This window comes from Ambystoma mexicanum, chromosome 7q (assembly GCF_040938575.1).
Source record: "Ambystoma mexicanum isolate Mex_15411 chromosome 7q, UKY_AmexF1_1, whole genome shotgun sequence".
NCBI classification, from domain to species: domain Eukaryota; kingdom Metazoa; phylum Chordata; class Amphibia; order Caudata; family Ambystomatidae; genus Ambystoma; species Ambystoma mexicanum.
In genome coordinates, this window is record NC_090941.1 from 710,665,512 (window position 1) to 710,685,666 (window position 20,155).

At 47.0% G+C, this 20,155-nt stretch overlaps 1 protein-coding gene across 4 annotated transcripts in view; it reads right to left on the reverse strand.

Moving 5' to 3' along the window:
- The window catches only part of IFT88 (intraflagellar transport 88), a 2,010,164-nt gene that overhangs the window by 49,238 nt on the left and 1,940,771 nt on the right, over positions 1-20,155 (reverse strand). For all 4 annotated transcript variants that reach the window (XM_069640006.1, XM_069640003.1, XM_069640005.1 and 1 more), the window contains one exon: positions 9,040-9,162. In XM_069640006.1, the coding sequence (XP_069496107.1) occupies positions 9,041-9,162 (122 nt within the window). In that variant the 3' untranslated portion in view covers position 9,040. The remainder of the gene's footprint in view (positions 1-9,039; positions 9,163-20,155) is intronic.

The following is a 20,155-nucleotide window of genomic DNA, read 5'->3' on the forward strand; positions in this document are numbered from 1 at the left end:
TGATGGCTAAATGTCATGATATGATTTTAAAAGTTTTGTTTTTGTAAACTAAATCCGATTATTAATTTTTTTTTTTAAAAAGCGTTCCCACCTGCTTCCTTCTCGTGACCGCTTCCTCTTGGTTTTCCTGTCTCTTAAGGTTTCCACTCTAAACGTCTGCTTCGTTCCAGGCTCTGCTAAGTGAAGCGCTGCCCTCTGTCACCTGCGAATGCCCAGGAGTCTCTTGTCGGTTCCTGGCGTTCCTGCAGTGTGTCCTCCTCTCCCTTCTCCTTTGTTGATGAGCTGCCTGGCTCCACCACACCGGTTTCAGCCTCTCTGTTCCTCAACCTCACAGAGAGGCGCAGCTCTCTCCCGCCAGTAGCAGACCTCAACTCTCTGCTTCTGCCCTTTAAAGTTCCTGGGCACAGGTGTATGCGAGCAACCACTATAATGCTCGCTGGGCTTGTGGCCTCCTTTGCTCTGCATTGCTCGATTCTTCTTCCTTGTCCCAGCATTTTGGTCATTCTGGGAAAGGAAGTCCAGTTTTGGTTTGAAAAACTTGAATACACATGCCCAATGGCTCTAAATGGTGAATGAGACCTGGATGATTGATAGGTGGAACTGGAGAGGGTGGTTTCATAAGTCTCACAAGGCAGACCCAATTTGGAATGTGGGCCTATAGGTCTGAGGAAAGGGTTTTCCCTATTCTTCATTGGAGAAGTAGTAGGTGCATGACAATAGGCCATGAGGGTATTAGATATGGGAGGGTTATTTCCAAGGGGAAATGGGGGATACCATGTCTCACTTGATGAAGCCATTATATCTCCCCAGAGGTTGTCTCCCCTATGTGATCCTCCCTTATATATCCGCCCACGGGGTCAGGGTCAGGTAGCAACTGCCGTCCCCTGGCCACATGGGAGGAAGTCACTGCCGGGCAATCAGTGATGACTCCACTGGATTCATCACAATATCCAAATAGTCTGGAGGCATAGGAACCTGTCAAAATTCTAAGTGCACAGGAGCAAGGCCATCGGATTGAGGGAGGCCAGGTTGCGATGCAGCACTGCTCCGTTGTCTATGAACACAAGGTTGAAGAGTGGAGGTCCCATGCAGGTACCATGAAAGGTATAGTAGGAAACCTGTTTGTCAGTCCTTTGAGCAACTGAACGACCAAAGGTACTACAAAGTATGAACCTTGGGGCAGGTGTCCTCTCGAAAATATAAAGTGCTGCTAAGTACCCTTTGGCTGTCGTCACATGGAGACCTAACCTCGGAAAGGTGCAACAAAAGGAAAAGTACTGAACCAATGTTGCATGTTAAGGGGCCCAACTCTCTAGCTCTGCACCAGCTGTAAAGTTTCCTCCATCAGCAGTGGTAAAAGAGCCTTTGTTGTTGGTCTTCTTGCTGAGAGCAACACCTCTATGACATCTTCCGGAAAGTCCCAATCTCTTGAACTCATCCTCTCAGTTGCCAGGCATGGAGATTTTAGGTACTGACGCTGGGACAGAGGTTCTGGCCTCCTCCTTGCGAGAGCAAATCCACTCTTTTTGGGAGGCGTCGGGGAGGGCAGATGGCCAAATCCAGAAGATCTGAGTACCACGCTCTTCTGGCCCAATCCGGGCCAATCAAGATCATTGTTGCACCGAACCTCCTCAATCTCCTGATGACATGTGGTAGGTCAGGAATCGGTGCGTACACATATAGCAGAGGATAGTTCCAGTCCCCCAGTGCTGCTCTCGGGGGAAATTCCCTGGAGCAAAACAGCTCACACTTCCTGTTGGAGCAGGATACGAACGGATACCCTTTAGGGGTTCCCCAGAGAACAAAGATCTCTGCAAGGACTTTGCGGCATAGCTCCCACTTGTGGGAGACTGACCCCTGCCTGCTTAGGGTGTCTGCCACTGTGTTCTCCTTCCCGGCCAGATGAATTGCTGATACAGATATCTGTCTTTTCAAAGCCCAAAACCAGAGTTGCATTGCCTCTCTGCACAGTGGTAATGACCATACATCCCCTCTTTTGTTGAGGTAGTGCATGGCCACTGTATTGTTCATTATGATCAGTTTGATCGTCCTCACCTCCAGCAGGTTTATGTGGAGTTTTGCCTCTGCTGGGGACCACATTCCACTCACTGGGTGTGTTAAGGTGTGTGCCACAGGCCATTCAGTGAGGCATCCGTCACATCTGGACAGGGTTGCCAAAAGGGTTCCCCTCTCATCAAGTTCTCCCTTTTGGACCACCACAGAAGGTTCTGTGCGATCATGGTCGGGACCTGTAAAAGATCTGTCATGTTGCCCGAGTCATGTTGGGATCTTAGAGCGCACTGAAGGGTCTGTGACACCAGTAAAATGCAGGATGCCATGAGGCCCAGCAACCTTAGTATCCTTGAGAAACTATCTGTTTGACCCACATGTCCGACTAGGCCATCCCACCGGAGAGGAGTGTGAAAGCTTATTAGGAAGGCGTTGTTGCCGCTGTTGCCCCAGAGGTGATGGAAGTGAAGAGCAGGATTAATTCATTTTCCCTACCCTTACATCTTGAAGGTTTGGGGAATCTTCTTTGTCAGTAGGTTGATTGGCCTCTTCCTCTTTGGCTGAAGGACCCATAATAACAAAATTATAAGTTACTCACCGTAGTGACTAACGTACTCTTAGTCCTTAGTCCCCTTTCCTCCATACTGCACGGGCGTCCCTTCCAAGGGACGGGAGACGGAACCTTTTTCACCAGAAAAAACCTTCTTCCCCTTTAAATTTAGAGGCGCGCAGAGGTTGCGGCCCAGAGAGCATGTGCTGCCCTGGCTCCGCCCTCCGGAGCCACACCTCAGTCCCCATTGACGCGTCAACAATAGCTTTAACATTGCCTAATGACACCAGTATTATTAGGGGGGAGATTGGTGGGACGAATGGAGGAAAGGGGACTAAGGACTAAGAGTATGTTAGTCACTAGTGCGAGTAACGTACAATTACTCTTACGTCCCGTACCCTTTCCTCCATACTGCATGGGCGATTACAACTGAATGTAGCCCCAGGGTGGAGAGGAGACCCTCCTTAAGCAAATAGGTTCCTGAGAACCACATGTCCGAACGTCACATCAGATCTAGAGCCAGCGTCCAAACAGTAATGCTTGCAGAAAGCTGAGGGAGTGGCCCAAGTGGCCGCCCTGCTTATGACTTGCCAAGGGACATGGCGAGGAATCCTATGACCATAGCCTTGGCACAGACTACGTGGGCATGCATGTTGGCTGGGAGTGGCTTGTGCTGGCCTTCAAACGCTTCTTTGATGGACAAGACCATCCAGTGGGATATGGAGGCCCTGGAGGCCTGATAGCCTGGTCTTGAGCCTCCAAACATGACAAACAAGGCGTCCGATTTGCGGGAGCCCTTGGTCTTGTCCAAGTAAAATTTCAGGGCACGCTTGACATCCAGGCAGTGCAGTACCCTCTGTGCTTCATCCTTGGGATCGGGAAAGAACGTAGGAAGGACTATTTCCTCGTTCAAGTGGGAAGCAGACAGCAGCTTGGCCAGAAATGTCGGGTGGGTCCGCAGGACCACTTTTTCCCTGTGAAATGTGGTATATGGCTCTGAGGCGATGACTCTATGAGCCGAAGTGAGGCCAACTAGCAGGGCCGTCTTGATGGTGACCAGCCTGATGTCCGCGGACGCCATTGGCTCAAACGGCTTGTGCGCCAGAGCGCCCAAGACTATGCTGAGGTCCCACACAGGGTGCGGCCTCTTGAGAGGCGGCTAGAGCCTTGCGAACCACGTCAGATGTTTCTTGACGATAGGACTGGAGGAGGAGAAGATCCCTCCCTCCGAGTTCCTGTAAGCCCCAATGGGTGCAAGGTATGTACGGGAGGTGTCCACCTGCACCCCAGAGTGGGCGAGGTGTGCTGAGAAGGAGAGCACGTCGTCCAAAGAACATGCCAGGGGGTCGATTTCCTTGGAGTCTCCCCAGTGGCAGAATCTGGTCGATTTACTCTTATACTGGGCCCTGGCAGTCTTACTCCTTGCGCCCTGTATGATTTCCAGATTAGCATGTGAGCGGCTGAGGTGCCGCAGCGTTACCTGCTCAGTTACCATGCTGTGAGGGTTAGTTTCTGTGAAGCGGGGTGGATGACTCTGGCCCCATGTTGAGCCAGAAGATGTGCTGGGCCCGTCAAGGGGTGAATAGGAGGCACCTCCGAGAGGCTGAGCAGCTCCGAAAACCATGGCCTGGCCGGCCACCATGGAGCTATTAGAATGATGTTGAGTTGGCGAGACTCCCTGATCTTGCAAATCGCTCTGTGCATAAGGGGAGTGGGCGGGAAGGAGTAAGCGCTCATGCCATCCCACTGAAGCCGAAATACATCGCCCAGGGAGCCGGGGCCCTGTCCCCGCCAGGAGGCGAACTGAGGGCACTTCTTGTTGTGCCAGGAGGCAAAAAGATCCACCTGGGGATGACCCCACCAGCTGAAGATCTCCTGAATGACTAGGTTGTTTAGCTGCCACTCGTAATTGTCTGCTCCCAACCTGCTGAGACTGTCTACCTCCAGGTTGGCTTCCCCCGGGAGGTGGACTGCCGTGAGGTATATGTCGTTTTCCAGGGCCCACTCCCACATGCTGATTCCCAGTCTGCACAGAGGAGCAAATCCAGGTGCCGTGGATGGAGAGATCGTCCCGGGTGGCACCCCAGCCCTCGAGTGAGGAGTCTGTGGTGATGATGGCCTGCGGGCAGGGCGGCCGAAAGGGCTTGCCCGCCAATAGGTTGCAGTCCCTGGACCACCATGTTAGGTCCGGTTGGAGAGTTGGAGGAACGTTGATCATCTCGGATTGGGAGTCCCGCTCCTGGTTCCATGATGCCGCGAAGTGCAGCTGAATCCTCCTCATCCTCAATCTCGTGTGTGGAACGGCTAAAAGGACCGCCGCCAAGAGACCCAGGAGATGCTGGTACCACCAAGCCGAGGTCACCTCTCTGCTGAAGAAGTGGGAGGTGGACCTCTTGATGGCCGAGATCTTGTCCTAAGAAGGAAATACCTTCTCGGAGCACGTGTCCCAGATGAGGCCCAAGAATGTCAGAGTCTGTGTGGGCTGCAGCTGCGACTTCTTGAGATTGGGCGAGAAGCCCAGATCGTGCAGTGTGTTCATAAGGGCATGGGAGGAGTGGTGAACCGCTTCAGGAGATGTAGCCCTGACGAGCCAGTCGTCGAGGTATGGGTAGAGGTGGAGGCCCTGCGCTCTCAGGGGGGCAGCCACCATATTTATTAGCCTAGTAAAGAACCTGGGGGCCGAGTTGAGGCCAAAAGGGAGGACTTTGTATTGAAAATGGTAGCCCATGATCTTGAACCGTAGGAAAGAACGATGGGGCTGCCAAATCGGGACGTGTAGGTCCACGTCCTTCAGATCCAGGGAGCACATCCAGTCTCTCCTGCACAATGTCTCCGCTATAAAAGCTGGCATAACCATCTTAAATTTTTGTAGGGGTAGGGAGAGGTTGAGGGTGGAAAGGTCCAGCACAACTCTCAGGCCTGCCTGGTTTTTCTTCTGAATGGTGAAAATCCTGGAATAAAAGCCCAAGCCTCGCTGGGAGGCTGAAACTTCCTCCACTGCCTGGCTCTCTACTAGCCACCGGATCTCCGCCAGAAGAGTTGCTGTCCCAACCTGAGGGAGTGGAGGAGGGAGGACAGGCTGGGATGGGTAGGCGGTACCCTGTGGATACTACGGAGAGGATCCAGGGGTCCGCGAAATTCTGGCACCAGAAATTTGCATGGAGAGCAAGCCTGCCCCCCACTGGAGACACGTGGCCCGAAGGGGCGTGTCATGCCTTCTTTCCATCAGAGGCTGTCATGGAGGAGGGGGACTGGAAAAAGCCCTTATTCCCCCCCCTCCCTCCTTTTGTTGCTTGCGCCGGTTTTGAGACGGCGAGCGGTCCGGCTGCCCGGATCTCCCTTCCTGGAAGCCACAAAACCCTCCATACATACGCCCCCTGTCGGAGCGCAGCTGTGACTGGGTGTACGACTTGGGCGTGGTCTTGGTCAAGATGGATAAAGACTTGGCTGTTTGTGACCCGTTTTTCTTCTTGTCCAGCTCTTCGTCCATGGTGGAGCGGAAGATTTCCCCCCCTCGAACGGTAGATCTAATATGCGTTCCTAGCCATCCAGGTTGAATTTTGTCGCCCGGAGCCAGGATGTCCTTCTCATGTCCCTGGCGATACAGATGGCACGGCCAGAGTTGTCAATATGCGCCACGGTGGATTCCATGCGGTCCTACGCCACCAGCTTGGCCTCAGCCAGCCCCTTCTTAAAACATGATTGGCTCTGCGTAGAGAGTTCCGCGAGGCAGTCCGCAATATCCCGCCATAACCTTTGGTTAGCGGCAGCCAGCATGGCATCGGCGTTGGCCTGACGAAGATGCAAGGACGCGTTGGAATAGAGTTTCTTCCCGTACGCCTCCAAGATCATCTTCTCCTTGCCTAGCAGCGCTGCAGAGGCTGAGGACGACTGAGGCTTGGAGTATATTAATCAAAAAATAGTCATGGTCGCCCCTCTATGAGAACGAACATGGCAAAAATGGCCTGTTCTATGGGAAGGTACCCACTCTAGAGTCCGCAGCCACACTTTAGCTCACTGTACCTTTCACAGATGGGAAATATCTATTTGCATATCGGTCTTTGTCCCGCCCATATGGGCACTCCAGCACCAAAATGATATGTCAATTCCCTTCTGAACAAGAGTACCAACAGCAACCCCATACACGTGTTTCAGCCTTGCTGGGCCTCATAATTGAGGTGGAGCTGTGCCTCTCTGAGTACAGTGAGCAGGGAGCAGCAGTAAGCAGGCTACCCTACTGCATACTCTACAGCATGATGTGCTTCGGAAGACGTAACGATTGTGACTAATCAACTTCCGGGGAACCAGTGGTCCAGGGATGAATATTGGTTTCTAAACCATCAATCAACCCCACACCTCTAGTAAACCAGAAGGGATCTGGACAGATTGGAATAGAAGTGAATTATAAGACCTCCTTGCCCAATTTTTGGTAATGTGGACGGAATGGCAGGCTTATCTCCGCAAGGTTGTTAAGCACTTTGAAGTACTTCAGTTGTGTTTAAGTACTTTAATAATAATTACAATTAAAACACCCATAATGGAAAGAGCTATGAAAAACTGAGTCTGCTTCACCTCTTGGGCAAAGCTTTGAGGAATGAGGCTGCTGTAGCAGAGTCGGTGAAGAAATGTGTTTTAGTCACGGATCACCCTTAACTTGAATGGGTATAGCATTGCATATTGAAGCCCCTTCTCAGGTAGTCAGTGTTTCCCCACAGCAAAGGAGATTCAAGCCTTTTGAACAGAAGTGGTGAAGTTGGGATAAAAGGAAATGCTAGTTCCCCGATACTGTACATCGCTGATCTTTCTGGCCTTGCAGAGTATAGTGTCTCTGTACTGATAGTTTAGAATACGCGCAATCACTTGATGTGGACTCTGACTTATCTGGGGGCTACTGGATTTAGTCTGTATGCACGCTCGATAAGAAACTGTGAAAAAAGTGGCAGGTCTACAAGAACTTCCATAATTAATCCCTCCATAAAGACTTTCATATTCCGTTGCGTGATTGATTCAGGGATACCAACTACTCGAATGTTATTACGTCTTGACCATGCTTCCAAATCCTCATTCTTCAATAGCACAGGTTTCACTTCCCGTTGAAGAGAACGAAGAGAACGATTCACGTCTATGAAATTGTCTTCCAGTATCCTAATAGGAGTCTCTGCTTCAGTAATTCTGCCTTCTTTCTCAATTCTGCTTTGAATGCAATCCATCTTGAACACCAAATTATCAATTTAGCATTGACTGTGTTGAACCCAGACTTCGTGTGGGCCAAAATCGTAACCATATCTGTGTTCTGGTGCGAAGGCCTGGCCTCGCTGGCCGGATCACATACCCGCCCCCCACTGAGGCCCCACCACATTGTCTTGATAAATACCAGTACCAGGGGCCACAAATTTCCTCTTAGGCGGGGAGTCTTGGTGGGGAAAAAGAAAGTTTAGCCTGCTTCTTGTTCCCCTTCGACATTCACACCACCGTCCAAGGGCAATGCTACAAATCAGCCCCTAACACTATAAGCCAGCGTCCTACAAGCACATGTAGCTAGTTTTCCAGGTTCCACCTGTAGAACATTATGTCTCATGGACCCACTCTATATGGATGGTGTGTCACACACACACGCACGCACATGCACACACACATACATACAAAAAAAGGTGGGGCCTGTACAGAGCAGGATAACCGCCACTCAAATCTTCAAAACTCACTGTGTGAGTACAGGCCAGGGCCCCATTGGGAACACTACAGAAACTTCTCTAGATTCCTTTTGATGGCAGCAGGCCGCCGCCCATCACAGTCGCGCTCTCAGCAGGGAAATGCCTGCATTGCCAGAAACACTCCCGGGCCACTCAACGCCTCCTCGCCAGGCCATGTCGCCTCTCTGCTGCCACTGTAATTCACCAGAATCCCGGTGGCAGCCTCACCTCCAACACGCTTCTCTGCTGTGGCCTGGGGTCTTAGTGTGAAAGCCTAATAACAGTAGCCGCCGCCACCTCTGCAGGCTGCCCGCTTGCAGCATCAGGATCCCTGCCCAATCGCTCCCTCACAGACACCTCAGAAGCCACAGAGCAGATTCTCTGCACCCCAACAGCAGGGCACACTGGAACAGTAGTTCTTATGGGTTTGCACTGTCATGGGTCTGGATGCCAGGCAAATTTGCTCCCATTGCTACAGAGCTCAGCCCACTGTGGCCATCTTGGTAGGCGCCAAATAACGTTTCAGCCCAGACAGACTTTGACATATCTATCTAATCCTTTAAAAGGAGAGGTACTCATGGGTTTATTATGGTATAGTGGTCAAAAGTTAACCCGTATCCTTTTTATGTATCCTTGAATTTGCCTCTGGGTCAGAACTCTGGTGGGGGTCAATAACATTGTTATAAACCTTTCCCCATGTGCTCCAAGCCCACAATATCATTACATTCTCTGGTATGTAAATATTGTTGAAGAATACAAGTTTTTGTTAAGATGCGTACTATAGCTTACATCATTCTGGCAGCAAATCATCTCCCAGTTCCTCATCTGCAAATTCATCATCTTCCACCCGCTTTTTTGCTGCAGTCTTTGGCCTTTCCATTTGTGGACCCAGAGGGTCAATATAGGAAGCATCTAGAGTTGAAAGCATACATTTAATGAGTAAAATAAAGATGATGTAGAAAACCAGAATTCTTCACACTGGGTTTAGCTAATATCGAAGAGAATGAGCTGGAATGGACTCCACTGATCATGCATTTTTCACCTGCTAAAGATGAGGACATTTTAATAGTTTATTCATTCTTTTAATCAAACCATGGCCCTTGCTCATACGTCAGATATTTTACCTGCAATCCATTCACTATCTTTTGGCATGAACAAGAAGAATCTTTGCAAGGCGAATAGACTTTGGAAAGGTCAACAGATGTTAGGAGAGTCTCCAACAATTTACATCCTGACTCTCAAGATGGTAGCAGTTTGGCTTCACACTTAGGAGAGGGTTGTTCCTAAAGTACAGCTTACACCACGCACACCCACCCACGCTCAAGCACACGCACACACAGGCACACAAAGGCGTACAGTAAAGTCCACACAGTATACATACTTAAACATATACTCTTTATGTAATGTAAAGCTCTAAGAAATATTTGTAGTTCAGATAAGTACTTCAAAAATTGTAACAAGCTTTATAAATAATCACAAGTTGTATAAAAACAGAAATATGTCTCTAATACAATTTAAACCAGCAGACATCACAATTTTACAGATAGGCGAAATATCCTGCTACTTTGAGAGAGTTTACAAGTGTTTCTTAATGCAGACACTGCATGTGTTGAAGTGTCCTCCATGTGAGAATATGCCTAGTCACACAACTATAAACAAAACAAAGTGTCCTTAAAAATCAGACACTCCAATCTAAACAGCCATCCATCACAATTTTACAGGTAGATAATAAATGGGAACCATTACCCACTGTATTTCTGATGCTTGTAGCTGCTTAGATTCAGATGCTATGCATAGGCCGACATCTAGTGGTAGCCGCAGTGTTACATTTTTTGTTTTCGAAACTCAAAAGAGACATTGACAGGGCCTGCCAGTAATACTATCCTAGTATGACGTCTCCTGTACCCATGGTCCTTCACGCGTCGAGGTCCCTCAGATTGTTTTGTTTCTGACATGAGGTAGCATGAAGTATAGCGTCAGTACAGATGTAATAAAGCAGATAAGAATAGCTAAAGCCAGAAAACATCTATGCACTTTCTACTCCACAGGGGAGGAAGGGTGGGTGCATGTGAATCTAAGCAGATACAAGCATCAGAAATACAATTACGGTGAGTAATGTATCCCTTCTGAGGCTTGTGCATCTGCTTAGATCACATGCTATGCATAGACTAGCGAGCAGTGTCTGGAGAAGGTGGTGGGTTGTGAGAAGGTACAGCAGCAAATAGATGTTTTAGCAAAACTATGTATGGAACTCCATGTAGCAGCTTTGCAAATGGCATCCAGAGGGACGTTTGCAATAAAGGCCAAAGTAGCTCCTGTACCCCTGGTAGAGTGAGCTCTTGGTGTGAAAGGCAGAGTTTTGTTTGATAGGGGGTAGCAGGGCTGTATGCATTTCACAGATCTGGAGATAGCGTTTTTTTGAAACATGATCACTTTCCCTGCCAGGTGCTATGGAGACAAACAGTTGGTCTGTTTTTCTTAGCGGGTTTGTCTTGTTTACATAGTAAAGAACCACCATCCTTACATTTAGTGTATAGAGGTTTTTCTCAGCTGAGTATGAAGTATTCTGAAAGAAAGCAGGTAATTCAATGGATTGGTTAACATGGAACTTGGATATGAACTTAGGTGAAAACCTAGAGTGTGTTCTTAGTACCAACTTGTCCTTGTGGGGGACAAAGAACAGGGTCTTGCACTGAAAAAGCTTGTAGCTCACTGACTCTTCTTATGGAGGTGAAGGCCACCAGAAAAGCTGTTTTGTACGTTAGGTTTTTAAGGCTAGATTTGTGCTTAGGCTCAAAGGGAGAACCTATGAGCTTTGAGAGTACCACATTATACCACATTGAGATTCCACCCTGTGGGCGGGTTGGAAATGGGGTGCGGGGGGTAAAGTCTCTTTACTCCCTCGATGAAGGCCTTAACAACAGGGACTTTCCACCAGCACACCTTGTTCTGTGAAGTGGTTTACCCGGATAGAGCCGCTAGGTGACCCTTGATGAGTTGAATACTAGGCCAGAGTTGAGTAAGTGGAGCATCTAGTGAAGAATGTGTGATGGAATACATTCAATAGGGTTTACATTTTTTGACTGGCACCATACTACAAATCATTTCCATTTGTTAAACAGTAACAGTGTCTGGCGTTAGGTTTACGTGCCTCCTTGAGCATTTCCATACACCTTTGAGGTAGTTTTAAATGGCCAAACTCTATTACTTCAGGAGCCAAGCAGCCAAGTTAATAGATTGAGGATGTGGGCGTAACGTTGTTCCCCCGTGTTGGGTGAGCATGTTGAAGGAGCATGGGAGCACGATTGGGTTGCACATCACCAGTATGAGCAGATGCGGAAACCAAGATTGTCTCGCCAACACTGGAGCACCTGGATTAGAGCTGGAGCTGCTTGTTCCTGGTGCATTTTGTGCATTATTCTGCTGAGGAACGCTGTCAGTGGAAAAGCGTAAGCAAAGTTCCCTACCAGCTCATCCATAAGGCGTTCCCCTTGGATCGGGGTTGGGGAAACCTGGATGCGAAGTCTGGGCATTGCGTGTTTTGGTTTGTGGCAAACAAGTCTAATGGAGGATATCCCCAGAGGGAAAAGATATTGTCTAAAATTCCTCTGTTGAGTTGCCATTCGTGTTCTTCGGGTAGTAGATCTTTACTTAGAGAGTCAGCTAGAGAATTGAGTTCCCCTGGAACGTGTTGAGATACTAGGAACATGTTTCCGCTTCCACATTTTTTGGGCTAGCCTGGACAGACATGGCAAGTGTTTGCCTCCCTGCTTGCTTATATAAAACATGGCAGTGGTGCAGTCTGTGAGGACTTGCACTATTTGATCTGTTAGATGCACCTGAAAGGCTTGTAGGGCTTTGAGTACCACGCTAGTAGCTCCAAAAGGTTGATGAGATATTGGGCTGTGATCTGTGTCCACAGGCCATGCGCTGGGTGGTGAAGGTAATGGGCTCCCCATCCGGAGAGTTAGGCGCCTGTTGTAACTATTGCTTGCACTAGAGGATTGTAAAAGGGTTTTCCTTTTAACAGATTTTCCTTTGTCCACCAGCGTAGCGCATGAACTAGGGTTAGCGAAACAACCACTAGATCGTCCCACTGACCACTTACATGAGACCACTGTTACGCTAACCACTCTTGTATTGGGTGCATGCGCAACCGTGCATGCAGAACCAGGTAAATGCATGAAGCCATCATCCCAAACAAGCGCATTGCTTTGCGTATGGTTATTTGGCGACTGGCCAGATACTGAGGTATTTGTAGAAGTTTGTTTTGTACTCTTTCGTTTGAGGGGAAAACTAGCCACTCTTCTGTTTTTATGATAGCTTCTAGGAAATGTTTGGTTTTGCTTGGAACGAGACTTGATTTTTTCTCGTTGATGGAGAACCCCAATTGGAACAGAAGATTGATTGTCCTTTGGGTATTTTGCTTGCAAATTTGAGGGGATTCCCCTGTTATCAGCCAGTCATCCAGATAACAGTGCACTGGAATTGATTCTCTGCGTAAGTGCACCACCACTGCTGGGCCCTCCTTTAACCCTTCAGTTCTCCCCTGCAGTAGAGAAAGTTAGACTGTATTTGTAGAACTATACGTATCATTGCAGGATTGTATTTGTATTTGCATGATTGCTGGGGGAATTGTTTAAACTCCAGAAAACTACGAGACTACCTTCACGAAACAACTGGCATTAGGCAGGGGATTGCAATAGCTTTGCTTTGTTGACTTAGCCAATAATTTGCACTGCAAGCGTAACCCGAAATTGCTACTTGACTAGTTTAACATCTTTTTGTCAGCAGCAACTGTTTAACAATGTTAATCTATTCTCTACTAAAGTGTGCGCTTGCTTTTATCATTCCTGGCACACACTTAGTAAATGGACACTACATTTCCCTAGAGCACTAGCGCAGCATAAACTGAAACGTCAGGCGCTTCAGCACTGGTGCATCAGTAGCAAGCTGGTCTGCGCCGGTCCTGCGTCCTTTGCGTCTGAGGCCCGGAATCCCTGATCTTTCCACCTCCTCGCGGTTGGAGCCGCACAGAACAAGTAAGACATGGGGTATTCAAAGAGCATGAAGCTCTTGGTTGAAATGGAAATACTGCAACACCTAGGCATGGTTCAGAAATACGTGCAAAAAATCGGGGGAGAAAGGAATATTTTGTTACTTGAAGGCAATGCCCCGAACATCATAGGCCACATAGCTAAACAAACAGCACTCGAGTCAGGCTGTGAAACAATGGCTCAGGCAGAGGCAGAGAAGGCAGGAGCTACCTGTCTTTTAGAACAAGAAATAAACACACACATTCCACCAGTGGATGCTAAGCTAGGCAGTGATAGGATGAGGGTCTCACAAGTAGAGGCCCTTCTACCCAAAGGAGTAATTAACCCAGAAATAAAAATGGGTTTACTTAACATAGGTCCTTAAACAATCAAGGCCAATGCATACATGACTACATCATTGAGGAAAATATGGATATATTATGTCTGACGGAAAAATGGTTGCAGGATCCAAGTGGACCCACCGTTGACATTGCAGTACATGAAGGCTTTACTATCTTTTATAAGAACAGAGAACTAGGATTAGGCGGAGGTGTAGCAATTATAACAAGAAACAACCATACATCTGTTTCCTTCACCTATCCAATGTCAGGGTTGTGAAATTCTCCTCAAACATACTCTGACAAATAACAGTTGCATCAATATCATTGTGCAATACAGACCTCTCTCGTTGAAATCAGATTTTAACGATGACATTTTTCAAATATTAAATAATTTGAAAGGACCTTATACAGGAACCCTGTTACTAGGGGACTTTAACAGATGGAGGGGTAATGATAAAGACAAGGAAGCACTGTCCTTGGAAAAAGACTTGAGTGCTATTGACTTCACTGTAATCAATAAAGAACCCACTACATCGAAAGGGAATCAACTTGACAGGGTAAAAACCTGCAACTTGGACGTCTCTATGCAAAAGACCACTCCCTGTATATGGTCCGACCATTATAATGTGGAATTCGTAATGACCTCAAAAAAACGACCATAAAAAGATATACGGCAGACATTTTAAAAACATATCCCCAAATATACTAGCTCAGTGCATAGATAAGATCATGTTACTCACTTCCGAGACTGACATATGTGACAAAATAGTGGAAACGTATAACACTCAAGTACAAAAACTGATAGACCAGACGGTCCCAATGAAAAACAAATGAGTCAAAGCCAACTTAAATCACCAAAAGTAGTTCAACACGCAGACAACCAACCGGAAGAGGGAAAAGAAAAGATTGGAAAGCAAGTGGTTAAAACATCCCTCGTAGGCCAATAAGAAAAAGTGGAAGGACATAGAGAAACAATTATAAGAAAAGATTAAAGAGGCAAAGAAAAAGGTCTTTGACGAACAGATCGCAGCAGCCTCAAACTCAACCATCTAAACTGTTTCAGATTTTAAAATCAATAGAAAAACCCAAGTCACTGTCCCCTCTCTTTCAACCCTCTCAAGAAGAGAGACTATAAGCTCCACTCAAGTGGCTTTGCACGATCAAATTAATCCCACAAGAACAGAGCATTCCTCGGAAGTAGCAAATAAATTCAAGTTCAGCCCTGCCTCTACAGGGGACATGAAAATCCTTCTTTCCACTATGAAAAAAACAGCATGTTCAGAGAACATACTGCCCGCCAAACTGATTTTAGAAAATAAGGACATCTTTACACCTCTTCTTACCAGAACGGTTAATGCATCCTTTGGAGACGGTAAGGTCCCAGAGGCCATTAAAACAGTCACAGTCACACCGCTGGTAAGGAAAAAACAGGACTCGATCAGAAGGATCCAAGCAATCTTCTCCCCATTACTAACTGCTATTTTCTGCTGAAAACTTTGGACACGGCAGCAACCCTCCAATTTCAAACATTTGTTGAGGCTAACAATCTCCTCCACAAACAGCAATCAGGTTTTAGAAGGTCACATAGCACGGAAACCGCCTTGTTGAACCTCCAAACTTAAATGCTCGACATCATGGACACGCAGGTACTTTTTGGACCTATCTGCCGCCTTTAATTTGTTGGAGCACCAACAACTCCAATGGGCCTTAGAACATTTCAGTGGCTGCTCTAAAGAAGCAACAGGGTGGGTGATCTCTTTTCTAGCAGAACGAAGCTCTAAAATACACTGGGGCAATCAATCCTCCCGCCCAATATCTATCAATTGCGGTGTGCCACTAGGGGCCAGTTTGTCCCCCCTGCTGTTTAACTTGTACCTTCGGTGTCTCTGTACTCTTCTTAATAACATAGGAGCTTATTTTACCAACTATGCAGATGACACCCAGTTGTTGGTAGAGCTGAGTGACTGCTACGACACGGACAACAACAGGGAGGCAAACATATACAACATCATCGAGGCATGGATGAAAGCAAACTGGATATGCCTAAATGGGAACAAAACTCAGCTGATGATTTTCGGCCCCCCATCAAGCAAGGTCTACGCTAAGCCTGGAATACACATCGTTTAAGAGCAAAGACTCTCATACCTGTTGCAGGAAAAATAAAAACCTTGGGAATATGCCAGGAAGCATCATTGGGGGCCGAAGCACATGTTTCCTACCTGAACAAAAACTGTTGGTGCTACTTGAGGCTGTTAAAATTCATCAGACCTTACTGAAGTGAAAAAAACAGCGCTACCATTGCAAGGGCTATGATTCTCTCCAGATTAGACTACGGTAATGCCCTACTGATAGGAGTTAGCAAGGGGTGTATAGCTTGATTTCAAATCATACAAAACAACGCAGTTAGAATCATCAGACAGAAAACCAGAAGGGAGCACATCACAGCCGATAGAAGAAAGGCTCTCCATTGGCTAGCCCTAGAGGACAGAATCACTTTTAAAACCATGACCACGGTATATCATTGTATATTTGGACCAGCCCATGCCTACCTGAAAGAACAGATTACCCTCTACACCCCAGGCCGTTCATTGAGATTGGAGGCACAAGGCTGGATCGTATGCACTGGTGCCAAAAGAGCAAACGGACTGCTACGTTCCTTTCCCCTAAGAGCGGCCCAGATTTGGAACCACCTACCAAGCTCACTAAAACTGGAGGAAAACTTAATGACCTTCAGGAAAAAAACCAAAAACAAGTTTATTCAAGTAAAGCAATAGGTGCTATTTAACTGTGCAACCTGGATGTCCCGTAAACTACTCATTGTCCTCTGTCTATATGTACGCGCCCCGATGCCTACGGGCTACGGCGCAATATAAATAGACAAAAAAATAATACCTTGGTGAATACCCTTGGAGCAGAGGTTATGATGAAGGGTAGCCCCTTGAATTAGTAGTGTTGATTTGCTATTTTGAAGTGCAGGAATTTTCTGTGTGCTGGGAACATTACTTCCTGTAACATCATTATACGGAATGTCTGAGGCTCGACATATGTAATTGCAGGGCACGTTGCACAGTCTTTCTTTGGCACAAGGAAGTACATTGAATAAATACCCTCATTTACCTGGTTTGCCGGGACGATTTCTACAGCGTCCTTTAGTAGCAGTGCTTTGACCTCTTCCAGCAGAATACACTGTTCCTCCTGCATTGTTTGTCTTTGTATTGGCGGGTGGTTGCGTGGTGTTTGTATGAGTTCTATGCATTAGCCTCCCGCCACGGTGGAAAGTACCCACTTGTCTGACGTGATCCCCTCCCATGCGTGGATAAAATGAGAAATGCAACCTCCTACTAGAGAGGCATGGGAAGGGACCTGGAGCGGGTGGTTGTTGCTTTGGTGGGGTGGAGCCTCTGGAGGAGTAGGATCTGCCTCTATTTCTCGACCTTCTGTGGCCCCTTTGAACATTTTGTTGGGAGGATTGCCCCTGCGAGGAACCCCAAGATGAAGTCTGCCCACCCTGGTTGTAGTTGGAGAACTGCTGGGAGTTTTGTCCTCTAAAACAGCGTGTATCAAATACACCTCCCTGCACAAATGGTTTGTTTGTGAGCTGTCCCAGGGATTTGAGGGTGTCATACTCCTCCTTAGCACTTTTCAGTGCATCCTCAACTGCTTTTCCAAATAAGGTGTTAGGCTCAATCGGCATATTTAAAAGGGTGGCTTGGGTTTCCAGCTTGAAACCTGATTGACATAGCCATGCATGGCGTTTAATGAGGGTTTAATGAGGCTACTATCCGGCCTGCATTATCTGCTGTGTCCAGATTATCTTTCAGGATGCAGCTTGCTACCTCTTTACCTTCAGCTGCTGTTTTTAAAAGCTGTGTTTTCAGGGGCTCCGGGGCAGTCTATTTGCTGTGAGATCGCATTCCACTTGTGGCAATTATAACTCGCCAGGAGCATAGTGTTGTTGGCTATCCTTACTTGGCAGACCTGAACAAATTATAGTATTGTACAAGTACGGCAGACCTGAACAAATTATAGTATTGTGCAAGTACATTTATTCATTATTTTCTATTTTATTGTTGTTTTTCATTAACTTTTTTGTTGTGGTGATTTGTTCATGTATTTCACTATTCGGATTATCTATTAATAGGGTATTTTTTGCTCATGTATTGTCCTTTATATTGATTTTCAACCCCAAAAATTCTTTTTCAATATTTTGAATAATTTGTGTGCTTTTTATTTAATAAAACACACTATTTATTTTAACATAAAAAATCCTTTTCCCTTTTTCTTCTCTTACTTACCTCATTAGATTATATATTTGGGTTACTCAGGGTAATTCAATAATTTTTGGATATCTTTGATAGCTATCATGAATGAATTTTTAAAGAAATTAGGTTAAATTGATTTCTTACAGCTTTTGGAATTCTTGTTGTTATAATATTTTGGACCCCCACCATAGCTGTACCACATTTGGGGCAATCCCCTGTTTTAGTAATCCTTACTTGGTAAGCAGTCGAGGAAACTACTTTCCTGCCTAGTGTGTACATTTTTTTGCACTCTTTGTCAGGAGGGGCTTTGGCAGAGGCTAAAGGTGTGCCTGCTCTTTTCCTTGTGGTGGTCACCACAAGAGAGTAGGGCTTCAGCTGCCCCCTGATGTACAATGGGTCTGACGGGACTGGTCTAAACATCTTCTCAATGCGAGGGTTGACTGCACTTGTCAGGTTGGGGGTAACTAAAGAAGGCTGAATGTGCCTCTGGATAGATTGGAGAAGTGGAATGAACTGTGCTGCAGATCTCTTATCCCTGAGGATGTCCTCTACAAAGTCTTTGTTGACTTGAGCCTCCTGTGCATCGATTTTAAAAAAAAGATCATTATGCTGTAGCTAGTTATCCACAGGGGAAATCAGCCACAGGTTGGTCAATATGGTCTGGAGATTGAATGATGTATACATCATCATCATCATATTGGTCTGTATCCTCTATGTCCCCTTGGTCGCCTTAGTCTGCTATTGAGCCAGGGTCCTGCGAACCTGAAGTGTCAAAAAAGTATAGGTCGTCAGATATAGTTTGAGATGTAAAGGTACTAGGCTGTGCCATGTCTAGGCAGGGTCTTTTGGCGTCAGGCTGCCTATTAGCTGCTTCACCTTGAGGGGTTCCCTGGAATTTGGTAAGTTGATCAGGGTGTTGATCAAAAAAGTTAACAAAGCTACACATTCTCCTCATTACTCTATCAAATTGTTCTGGGGTCCATTGAGTGGAGCTTGGTAAAACTGTAGGAATATGGGTAGGGAAAGGCTCTCGTGTAGGGGGTTGTTTGTGGTCCATTGCCCCCGAGAGTTTGTCACTAGGGGCAGAGTGCTCTTTATCCTTTGTACCCAGTGTTTTTGAGGAAAGGGGCGTCGAAGGTTTGGAGTTTTTCCGATGTTTTAGATTTGAGGAGAGTGTCTGGGACGTGTTTTTTAATGAGTTGTCTCCTTTTTTAATTATTAGCAAAGGGCGTCAATGTGTCTTTCGATTGCACAGTCCCTGGTATCCGAGAACTTGTCTGATTTGCTTGCGGTGTCGCAAACCGACTTCGGCATCTGTTTTAGGGGCCTGCCATGTGGCGAACGCGATGGCTCAGAGGATAGGGACTATTCAGACCTTTTCTTCGACACCGCGAGTGGCTTATCGGTCGACAACACGGTCGACTGTCGACCATGAGGGGTGCATTTAGTGTGGCATCCATTGTGGGTTTTGAGACGCCGAGTGCCGTCTCTGTAGCAGAACCCCCTGCCCGTTGGAGCCGGGAGCTCGCATGCGGAAAACCGTCGGGTACCGGTTGCCCTCAGCGTCACTTAGGACTCTGATGCTGCCATGGCTGAGGCTCCCTCAATGTCCATGGCGGCCTCAGCCTGCATGGTGAGGTGAGCCCAGCATTTAGTCTTCAAATCCTTTAGTGTCTTGGGGTGAAACAGTTTGCAGGACTTGCATTGTTTTTTGGAATGGTCCCTAGGAAGGCAGAGATTACACACCCTGTGTGACTCCTTCCAGGGAAACTTTGTTACAGGAGGGACAACATTTAAACGGTGTGTTTTCCATAGTAAGGAAAGATGGCAGCCCTGCGATGTAAAGGAAAGAATAGGGAAATAGGCTCTAAATTAGATGAATTATGATCTCCCCCCACTCTACCTAGTGTGCAGGGCCGAGGCTCGTTGGAGACTGGGTAGGCCGCAGACAAAGTTCATTGAGACTGGTGAGTAGTTGTTGTCGATGAATGGTCTTGTGGTGTACGGCTGTTGAAAGGATAAAAAGTCTAAATTTAAACTTTGTATAAGTAAAGGCGCTAGCTAGAAGAAGGAAATCTGAAACTTAGGTCCAACTATGATGGAGGAGAAAAACAATCTGAGGGACCTTGATGCATGAAGGACCATGGGTACAGGAGATGTCACACTAGAGATAGTATTACTGGCACTCCCTGTCGACGTCCCGTTTCGAGTTTCGAAAACAAAAAATCTAATATTCTGCGGCTACCACTAGTTGCTGGCCTATGCA